Source organism: Carya illinoinensis, chromosome 11 (assembly GCF_018687715.1).
Source record: "Carya illinoinensis cultivar Pawnee chromosome 11, C.illinoinensisPawnee_v1, whole genome shotgun sequence".
Taxonomy (NCBI): Eukaryota; Viridiplantae; Streptophyta; class Magnoliopsida; order Fagales; family Juglandaceae; genus Carya; species Carya illinoinensis.
This window is the reverse complement of record NC_056762.1, coordinates 41989579-42001026: the sequence shown is the minus strand read 5'-3', so window position 1 is coordinate 42001026 and position 11448 is coordinate 41989579. Positions and strand designations below refer to the sequence as shown.

General features: G+C 36.0%; 2 protein-coding genes and 1 pseudogene across 2 annotated transcripts; 1 reads left to right on the top strand and 2 right to left on the bottom strand.

The window, feature by feature from the left end:
• Positions 1–130: 130 nt before the first annotated feature.
• On the bottom strand, positions 131–790 carry LOC122282775 (calcium-binding protein KRP1-like). Its single transcript, XM_043094789.1, has one exon. The coding sequence runs from the start codon at positions 568–570 to the stop codon at positions 220–222; it is 351 nt and encodes a 116-aa protein (XP_042950723.1). The 5' UTR covers positions 571–790; the 3' UTR covers positions 131–219.
• An 824-nt stretch (positions 791–1614) lies between these two features.
• LOC122282770 (G-type lectin S-receptor-like serine/threonine-protein kinase At4g27290) lies at positions 1615–6308 on the top strand. Its single transcript, XM_043094784.1, has 7 exons — positions 1615–3655; positions 3840–3968; positions 4269–4426; positions 4955–5165; positions 5331–5568; positions 5643–5793; positions 5942–6308. Exons 1-7 carry the CDS (start codon positions 2386–2388, stop codon positions 6248–6250), a joined length of 2466 nt encoding a protein of 821 aa, XP_042950718.1. The 5' UTR covers positions 1615–2385; the 3' UTR covers positions 6251–6308.
• A 2270-nt stretch (positions 6309–8578) lies between these two features.
• Positions 8579–10561, bottom strand: LOC122282773 (annotated as a pseudogene).
• Positions 10562–11448: the final 887 nt, after the last annotated feature.

The following is an 11448-nucleotide window of genomic DNA, read 5'->3' as shown; positions in this document are numbered from 1 at the left end:
TTGGGACACATTTGGTATTTTGGTCGATTTAATTTTTTTAATTTTATTTTTCTAAAGTTGGTCGATTTTATTTAATAAAGCAGTATCATAGTTATTAAAATAAGAAAATAAATACAACAGAGGAGACAAGTGAAAGGAAGGGGAAAAGAATTTATTTGAATGAATAAACTTTTACACATTAAAAAAGGTAAACGAAAATGAGAAAAAATAAATTAGCAGTCAATGTTGGAATTCATGTTCTAATGCATCGTCTAAACATTGGTAGGACTCTTCCATGAGCTCAGGGCTCAATCTGAACATCAAGACGCAAAATTCCATCTGATTAAGGGCACCATCACCGTCGAAATCGCCTTCCTTTAACATAGAAAGCAGATCTTCATCTCTCAAGTCCTGCAGGCCCAGCACGGCTGAGTTCCTCTTGAGGCTATCGAAGGTGATGACCCCTTTGTCGCCGTCCACCAACAGATCGAAGCCGTTGCACAGCTCGCCTATCAGGCCGTCCCCACCGAGCTTGTGGGCCATGGTCGGTAAGAAATCTTGGAACTGGCTTTCTGCGTTTTGGGATGCCATTGCAGTTTATTGCTTGCACAGAGAGAGAGAGAGAGAGAGTTATTAAATTTGGGATGAAATTATTAGGAGTGTGTAAATATACACATTTATATAGGGTAGGAGCAGGAGGGGGTTGAGATTTCGAAGAAGGAGAGGTCATGGAAGACAACTAAGGTACAGATCATATCACGAATAGGGAGAGGATGGCGGTCCTTTCCGCAATTGCCTAGGGGTTTCTGAGAAGGCCGTGAACGGGGTATAACTGTAATTCCGAATAAATGAAGGTGACCAACGAGTTCGTGTATTTGTAGCTTTCCTTCACTTGGAAGCTCTATCCCAGGGGTGAAACCGTACATTTAGGAAAGAAGCGACGATTTGTTCAAAAAAAGAAAGACAGGAGGGATGATGCACAGATGTACACGGTCGAACCAACGCGGAAAGTTTTAAAATTACATCCATACCCTTTTGACCTGAACCAAGTGCTACGTGGAGGGCTTATTTGCAGGGACAAATTGAAAGAAACGTTTTCATGTGATGTGGACCAGTAAACGATCTCTCTTGTTTGGGCCAGAATAGAGGAAGGAGGACCTACAACCATATCCAATTCCTTAATCTTCAAAACTTTGCTACCAGAAGCCCAACAACGAGCCCAGCAACAAAAGCAAGCATGGATTAATCAAACTTTTTTTGGGGTCAACTTCTTTTAATTGGCATGATAGTTCCATGCATAGCATCCTTAATGAATTAGTCAAATGCTAAATCTATTTCATATTTAATCAATAGACTTCAAAATAACGTCATATTAAATTAGATAAAGTTTAAATATTTAACAGTAACTTCTAAAAGATATTTTTTTTTAAAGTAATTGAGATAGATTTTTTTAGCCACAAAAAAATTATAAAAAAGTAAATTCATAAATTGATGTGATTTGATATAATATGTTAGATTATAAAATTATTTTTATTACAAAATAAATATAACGTATTATATAAAATTATGTCAATTTATAAATTCATTTTTATGAAATCTGTTTATGGCATTCTCTTTTGTGAATTCCATCTTTTTGTTCCCCCTCTTGTGTGGTAATAAGATATTAAAGGAAACATATAATATGCTCTCTGTATTAGTTGACTTCTTGGTTTGAACTAATTCAATTGTTTATACAAAGATAAGGTATGGGTAGGCTTTTTCAGAATATCATATTTTATTATAAATGTTGATGTTTTCAGTTGAGCGCTGATATTGTCATCCGAGTTGCATCGGTTTTAGTTGTGGCTCAGGTTACAGTTATGATCTTTAGCATAATCCAAAATTTCCCATACCTCAGTCAAGCATCTGAATGACAATATCATCACTCAACCTAGTATTTTAATTAAGTAGAGTGCGTACATTCTCAAATAACTTTAATTATATGTAGACACGCGCACACACGAAACAGCATGATCGAGGTAAAGATGGAGGAACGCTGGAACGGATCTCAAACACATGCATTACCTTCTTAATCTCAAAATTTGACATAAAATCTTTGGCATTAATTAATAATCCATTTCAATCATGATTGAAAGAATTTTCCACCTTCAATCTTTTACTTCAGAGAATATGTATGGTTGATTGCTTCAAAGTTCAAACTAAACTTCAGACGTTTGAGATTGTTTACCAATTCCAAGTTCTACGAGCCCTATAACTGACAAAAGAAAACTTGGAAAAAGGAGGTGCTTCGTTTTTTATACCCTTAATGTTACAAATAATAAAGAACTTGGAAGTTGTGATCTGCCGTCCCCTGCATTTTATCCTCTCTTTGTCAGTCCAGCCAACTAATTAGTTAGTTTGGATACCATGAAAACCTTCATCGTACTTTACTTCTTGTGCTGCAGATTTCCCATCTCTGTAATCTCAGCTGTTACAGACACTATTGGTGCAACTGAATCAATTAAAGATGGCGAGACCATAGTTTCATCGGGTGGGAATTTTGAGCTGGGATTCTTTAGTCCAGGTAATTCCAAGCGCCGGTATATAGGAATATGGTACAAGAAGATATCTACAACAACAGTGGTATGGGTTGCCAACAGAGATGTCCCGCTAAACGATACATCAGGAGCTTTGAAACTTTTGGACCAGGGAATTCTTGTCCTTTCAAATGATGCTAATATCACCATTTGGTCTGCAAATTCATCAAGATCAGCTACCAATCCGGTTGCAGAGCTTTTGGATACAGGAAACCTTGTAGTAAGAGATAGAAATGAAAATGATCCGGAAAATTTACTCTGGCAAAGTTTTGATCATCCCGGCGATACGTTTCTGCCGGGGATGAAGTATGGATTTAACTTGGTAACAGGCATTAATCGGCAGCTTACATCATGGAAGAGTGTTGACGACCCTTCAACTGGTGATTATATTAATCATCTTGATCCTAATGGAGTGCCACAGTTTTTTCTAATGGAGGGTCCAGATGATAAATTCCGGACAGGACCATGGAATGGTCTTCATTTCAGTGGGATGCCAAATTTGAAACCGAACCCAATTTATACGTACGAGTTTGTTTTCAATCAGGAGGAGACTTACTATTCATATCATCTTATTAACACCTCAGTTGTTTCGAGAATGGAGTTAAAACCTGATGGCAATCTGCAGCGTTTTACTTGGATTGATCGGACCCAGAGTTGGAGCCTTTACTTAACAGCACAAGTAGATGGCTGTGACAGGTACAGATTGTGCGGTGCATATGGTACGTGCAACATCAATAATTCCCCATATTGTGGGTGCATAAAAGGATTTGTGCCAAAATTTCCTGAAAACTGGAACGCGGCGGATTGGTCACATGGATGTGTGCTAAAGACGCCTTTGAGTTGCAGCGATGGAGAGGGCTTTGTGAAATATTCTGGCATTAAGTTGCCAGACACACGGCAGTCCTGGTATAACAGGACTATGGACCTTAATGAATGCAAGAAGCTTTGCTTAGAAAACTGCACTTGTACAGCTTGTGCGAATTTGGATATCAGAGAAGGTGGAAGCGGGTGCATACTTTGGTTTGGAGATCTGATTGATATCAGAGAGTACTCTGAAAATGGGCAAGACATCTACATAAGGATGGCTGCCTCTGAATTAGGTATGGTTCCTGTATTCTTAATAATTATATGCTTTTTCGATTTAAAGTGAGAATTAGACCCACTTAAATATAAGCCTATGGCAGCATAAGGAACAGTTCGGAGGCGAAAAAAATACTTAAATGATTTTGGACTATTGTATAGCATAATGCTAATGCTAATTACTTCATATTGAGTTGATTGCAGCAACATATGGAAGCTCAAAAGGAAAGAAACGAGTGAGGACCATAGTTATCTCTGTACTGTCTTTTGGAATGGCTCTCCTTGGCCTAAGCTTGATGTTATTTGTCCTGAAGAAGAAGCAAAAAAGAGAAGGTAAAAGATTTTCAAAGAACCAACAACCGTTTTCATCAGTGAAAAACTGTAGTCAAAGAAAGGGTGACTGATCTTAGACCAGCCACTCCAGCAGGATTCTGTTTCATATTTCAAGCTCTCATTAACTTCACCATGCCTTGCATCAATTAGTACGGGGCATTGGGTGAAAGTCCTTCCATATGTGGTTCTATACTTTGTAATTGACATCAGCTAGGAAGAATCAATGAGGATGTGTGGAGAATATCATATATGTGAATACTACCCAGGTACTTCTTTCATATCTGCCTCATTTCTTTGCAGGATGTATCTTATACAATCCAGAACAAGGGATCAGCAATGGAAGGGAGAATGAAACTTTGGACCTACCATTATTTGATTTTGCCACCATAGCTTATGCCACAGAGAACTTTTCAAATCAAAATGAGCTTGGACATGGTGGATTTGGACCTGTCTACAAGGTATTTGCATCGAAACACTGGTATGCAGTTTCATTTCATGGATATTTTTGAGACTATCTAATGATCTGCATGGAACAAAATTCAGGCATCAACATGGTAGGACTATTCTGCCTATAATTCTTATTTTCTAACCCCATGTTTTTTTAAATAGCTACAGCTTAGTGCACATAATTCATCCTTCTGAACTTGCAGCACTTTTTAGTAGCAGTATATTTTCTGAAAGAAAGTATTGGCCTCTGAGTTTGTCCATTGAAACTTGAAAGAAAAAAATGCTGTGCATGTATTTATATTGGTAATCAAACAGATGGGTGAGTCCTTGTGCAATAATATGAAACTAGTGTGTGCACAAACTATATTTTACCCGTTTTTTAAGTCATCCAGGCAGAGGCATGCATATTTTAGAGGCATACAAAGAAACAAAGAACTTCTTCTAAATGTGAATTCATACAAAGAAACAAATATGTGCGCATGGTATTCCTTATATCTGTCATCTGTGTACTGTGACCGATGAAAATAGTTGCTATTCAGGGCATTTTAGAGGCGGGACAAGAAGTAGCCATTAAGAGGCTGTCATCAGAATCAAGACAAGGACTCAAAGAATTCAAGAACGAAGTTTTTAGCATTTCCAAACTTCAACATCGAAACCTTGTGAAGCTTTTAGGATGTTGCATCCAAGAAGATGAAAGGATGCTCGTATATGAATACATGCCAAACAAGAGCTTGGACTCCTTTATATTTGGTTTGGCTCTCTCAAGAACTCTTACTTGATCTAAAACTTTATCTACCATGAGCTTCGAAGTTCTCCAACTTCCTTTTGAATTGATGTTTTGAAAAATCCCCCATTTGTAGATAAATTGGATGGAATTGTACCAACCAGCATTTTTTTTTTAATGTTTGTTTGCAGATCCAAAGAGAAACATATCATTAGATTGGCCTCAGCGCTTCAACATTATCAATGGGATTGCTCGGGGGTTACTTTATCTTCATCAAGACTCCAGACTCAGAATTATCCATAGAGATCTAAAAGCTAGCAATGTGTTATTGGACAATGACATGAATCCAAAAATCTCAGACTTTGGCATGGCCAAAATATTTGGTGGAGATCAAACGGAAGCACAGACAACCAGAGTGGTTGGAACATTGTAAGAATTTCTAACATTGTATATTGCCACCATTGTCCATAAATATATTGATTTAATGAATGATTTTGCTGCAGCGGTTACATGTCTCCAGAGTATGCAATTGACGGACTATTCTCAGTGAAATCTGATGTATATAGCTTTGGTGTTTTGGTATTAGAGATAGTGAGTGGAAAGAGAAACAGGGGATTCTGCCATCCAGACCACAATCTGAACCTCCTTGGGCATGTAAGTGACGTCAAGCAAGACATTCTCAAGTATTTCACAAGCCATGATTCTCAGTCAACTTTGTGCTATATCTTAAGAGAATTTCCATATTTTTCTCCCCTCCCCCTCAACTTTTTTTTTTTTTATAAAATGGTCTAAATTCATCCAGGCATGGAGACTGTACAAGGAGGAGAGACGGATAATGGAACTGGTTGATAAATCTGTAAAGGAGTCGTGCAACCCAACGGAAGTGCTAAGATCGATACAGGTGGGTCTATTATGCGTGCAGCAAAGTCCAGAACATAGACCAAGCATGTCCACTGTGGTTTTGATGTTGAGTAGTGAGACTGTACTGCCTGTGCCTAAACAGCCTGGTTTTCTCACCGAAAGGTATCTTTCGGACATGGATTCCTCGCGAAGCAAGCGAGAAATATCTTCCAGTAATAGACTCTCTGTTACATCTGTGGAGGCTCGATAATTTTATTTATTAAAAAAAAAACCTAAAAGACATGTAAATGCTTAATTGTAGTTCTTTATACATCTGCTCTTGTGCTTCATTGTTTATAATCGTCAATTTGTTTATGGAAATTAACTTATTTCATTTCAACTAATCTTATTATTATAATTTTTTTAAATTCTTATATAAAATAAAATAAAAAATTAAACCTTTTCAAATCTCAAAATAAAATAATATTAAAAATATATATTTTAATTTAATAATATTTTATTCAACTTTTTAAATTTAATCTCAACTGCCGAAATTGACTCTTATAATGATAACCATATTGGATCAACAGCTGAAGATAAAAGTCAAGATCAAATTACACGGCAACACAAGGATGATCAACATCCACATAAAACCCAAGATAAATGCCAGCCGAACTCACATCAGTCTCAATCAAGAGCAGATACAGTTAAGGAAATAATTTGTATTTTAGTTCCTTAATTCCTCTTAATTCATCTTAATTCATTTTATTTAATTATTAATTTTTTTAAAATTTTAATAAAAAATATAATAAATAATTTAACATTTTAAAATTTTAAAATAATAATAATATTAAAAAATAATATTTTATTCAACTTTTAATTTTTATCCCAACTAAACTTAAAATCCAAACACAACTTTGTCTTAGCCGTGCAAACCTTTTCGAAGAAAAAGCAGGATCCGTAGCCATTTTTAATTTTTTTTAACGTTGGATTCGTACTTTTTATCTAAAAGAGTTTACACGTGCTAAACTTATATCTAAAGTAACTTTAATCTAAAAATTTACTCTCCATAGTAAGTACAGTTAGTCTTTAATTGGATTTGAAATTCTCAATATATTCTTGTAAAACTATAGAATTATCTATTAATTTATTTAAACAAATTATTTAGATTTCAATCTTGTGATTATTTAATAAATCAAACACTTAAAAATAAATAAATAAATTTACATAACACAATAATTAGTTACAAATAGAAATCATTTAAAAAACTCTTTAAAGATAAAACCCTACGGAGCAGCTAAACCTAGAAAACACAATTTTATTATTTGAAAATCAAATTACAAGTAATCATCAATTATAAAACCTTTGCAACTTGACTATCCTACTTGCATAGATAAACGATCCATTTTTCTTCTACTGCGGTAACAGTCAAAATCTCTGATAATTTTCAAATAATGCTTTTCCTTTTGGAACTCCATTGACTGAAATACAATCAAAGATTTTCAAAACTTAGAGCACGATCACACTCAATGAGAGATTAAAAAATATATATATATATATTTATTAAGAAATTTTCTCACCAAAATATGTATTAGAAAGTACTCTAGAAAATATCTAAATCTAAAATCTATACAAATCCTAACCAGTAAGATCTCTTAAATAAATTTAAGAAAATGAAAAGAGTTACAGCTTCAATAAAACTCTACTGACGAATAGAGTCTATAGCGGAGACGTCCCTAGATGAATTGTTAATATTTCGTGATAACTCTTCTCTATAGTAATTACTTTCTATTCAACCTCTGTTCTGGATAAGTGCATATCATTCTAGACTCGATTTTCATATAAAAGACTTATCTAAATAACTTCGGTAACTTCTAGATAAATTCAATATTGTTATAGGTAAAGTTATTAAATATTTTAAATTCATCCAAAATTACAATCTTAAAGATAGAATAAACTCTATTATTTTAGTCACCTAATCCTATTCAAACTTATCACCTTAGCCACCTAGTCTTGATCAAAATCTTGCCTCTAAGGATTTTTGTAAGTTATATTCCCTATGTTTAAAATAAAACCGCTCAAGACTTTGATAACACTTGTTAGAAATTGGAGATGATGCATTAATGATTTTGGAATAATGGGAAAATGATTTTGGAGAAGAAAAGCATGCACGAGGCCAGCATTAGAAGGACAGCTAATTTTTTTTTGGAGCATCTTTCTCTCGTTCTAGAAGAATAGATCGGTTTCTTTTGACTTTAGATACAAGAGACATCCCATGTGGACTATTCATTGGTGAAGTATACACATCCATTCTTGAATGCTTCCAAGTTCTACCCTTGCCTCTTCTCTCTGAGGGCCACTTTCTCCCTCCATTCATATCATTCTCTCTTTCTCTGCTAAGAATTTTCTCTCCTTAACCGTCAACTCAATGACTTGCTGAAAATTGACTTGAAGCCCGTGGGACCGACTTTCACCAAGTATGAATGGAGACAGAAGAATGTGTAGTCCAAGCGAGTGATTTTTTATGTCCAATTAGTAAAATATGAGCCACATATTGAGTCGTTCAATGAAAAGAGATTGAAGGAATTGAATACCTACAATGATTTGGGGGAAGATGTTTGGCCTATGCCTAAGCAAAATTTCCTATTCCATTGTTCAATTGCATTTCTGGTGAAAAGTTGCGGGTAAATCTATAGCATACAACAGGAAATAACTTATTTTTAAATCGTCATGGAAGCACATACCGTTCAAAACATACAGTTCAAATTTCTGACTGCATAAATTTCAAAGAAACCTCCAAGTGATACCAGCTACCGTGCTTCAAATGTTGAAATGCTGATTCCATTTTCTGAATAAGTTGGATTTTTGCCAGATGAAGAATCTCTTTCTGGTGAATCTGTATAGAAACCCGGCTGCCTTGGGATACGCAATAAACTTTCACTGCTTAACATTAGAACCACAGACGACATGTTTGGTCTATCTTCAAGTCTTTGTTGCACACATAACAGACCCACTTGAATCAGTCTGAATACTCCAGATTGTGTGTTTGCATCACCGACTAATTCATCGATTAATTCCATCGCCCTATCTTCAATACATAGTCTCCATGCCTGAAACAAATAAAGCCATATTTCTACGGTCAGAATTCCTTCAAATATGCTCATCTATCGTAGCATATTAAAATCTATTGTTTTTGAACAACATCATTAATCGATGGTTTTGTTTAAAAATGTAAATCAATAGAATTCCATTCTCCATGCTTACATGTCCAAGAAGATTAAGGTGATGGTCTGGATGGCAGAATCCCCTGTTCTTCTTCCCACTCACTATTTCCAATACTGAAACTCCAAAGCTAAAGACATCAGATTTCACAGAGTACTTCCCATGCACCGCATACTCTGGAGACATATAGCCACTGCAAATGCAAATTTAAGGACAAGGATAATGAAGTTCATAAATAGTTGGATGTAATCTATAAGAGAAGTATAAATGTACTAACTATGTTCCAACAATCCTATGGGTATTGGACTCAATTTGATCTCCCCCAAATGATCTAGCCAGGCCAAAGTCTGAAATTTTCGGATTCATATTAATATCTAGTAGGACATTGCTAGCTTTAAGATCTCTATGGATGATCCTCAGTCTAGAGTCTTCGTGAAGATAGAGAAGCCCTTTGGCAATGCCACCAATAATGTTGATGCGCTTGTGCCAATCTAACAATTTACTTCTTGTTTGGTCTATCCAATTTAACTTTCATGTTAGTACAAAAATCCCAGATTCTCAACAAAAAATTCATTAACCGAAGAAGATAAAACCAAACATGAATGTCCTGCATTAGAAGGGTCAAATTTCAAACCAAAAATGAAGGACTCCTAGCTTTTGTTAGGCATGTATTCGTAGATTAACATTTTCTCATTTTCTTCCATGCAACACCCTAGAAGCTTTACAAGATCGCGGTGCTGAAGTTTGGCAATTAATTTGACTTTGTTTATGAACTCGTTTGATCCTTGTCCAGAATTCTTTGAAAGCCTCTTTACGGCTATCACTTGCCCCCCTACCAGTGTTCCCTGAAAATCAATAGGTTAGGAAATGTTGCCCAAAACGTATAGTTTACATGGCGAGGATATTTTTTTTTTACCTTATACACAGGTCCAAATCCACCTTCTCCCAGCTTGTTTTTGCTTGAAAAGTTATCGGTGGCATTAGCTATGGCTGTCAAATCAATTATCGGTAACTCCATGTCTTCGTTCAGGCCTTCATTGGCATAATCTTTCTTGTGTCTTCTTTTAGCCATTCCTGAATGCAAGCTACCAACCATTTAATCCGATGCATTCTAAATTAAAAGAGTTTTTACAGAAATTTCTTAGTCGTTAAATATATGTTCATACTATCATGCATCAGAATTTATCATTCAATGTCTTGTAGCTTCACCTTTGAAAATAAATTTCTTGTTCCGTATGTATGAAATCACTCCGAGTGTTAGAATTCCGAGTTGTTCTACGGAACAACAACTGTACAGCTGCACACCTGCACACTCGACATGGCATCCCATTTGTTTTTTTTTTTTTTTTTTTTTTTTTTTTTTTAATAATTTGAAACGTGCGTTTTTAGAAAATGTATACGGTTGGCTTATTTCCATTTCGAATTCCTCCCTCCCGCGAAACCCTTCCTACGTTGCCCGCGTGACATCGTCCTCCGCCCAACGCCACCGGCGACGCCGGCTCTCCGCCCAGAAACACCGACTAACACTACATTGCTCATACAAAGCTGCCGCTCCTCGGGAAATTGTTTAACAAGCAAACGGTGCATATTTTGGACTGCGAAGAGCCCCCCTCTCTGGCCGCCGGCGTTGCTCAAACAGAAGGTAAAAAATTTTCTATTTCTAGGAACTTCCATATGGTTACGTTCATCGTGTACTTGGAGAGGTGAGTTTTGGGTTTTGTGAGATGTATATTTCGGACTAGGGCATGGAAAAAAAAACTGACGTGCATGGCTTTTGACCGCTGGTTTGGACCTCTGTTTTGAAGCATCTCATTTATACATTGTTTGATTGGAGCTTATTATCTGTATTGCGAATCAAGTTTTTGCATCGTCATTCACCACTCTACTATACTGAAGCTGTGGTCTTATAAATAGAAAAGGAAAAAAAAAGAAAACTGAATGTAAAAAGATCCACAAGTGAATGATATGGCTCCGATCTCAGCAAGTTTTCTTTTTTATGGAAAGAAACCCGGTCTTCTGCTTCCATTGGCGGCACAATGTTTTCTTTGTTGTCCAAATCCTCGTCAAAATCCTCTTCAAGGTCTCTCATAAGCTCTGCCACATCGATAATGTCAGGCTCTTGCGCTATCACGCCGCTCTGTATTGCCTTCTTCGGCTCCACTTCATTGCATACCAACTCTGTCTGAACTATTATTAGTTCGGAAGAAACTAAGAAAGTAGACGGCAAGAAAAAGGAAAACCTTATCT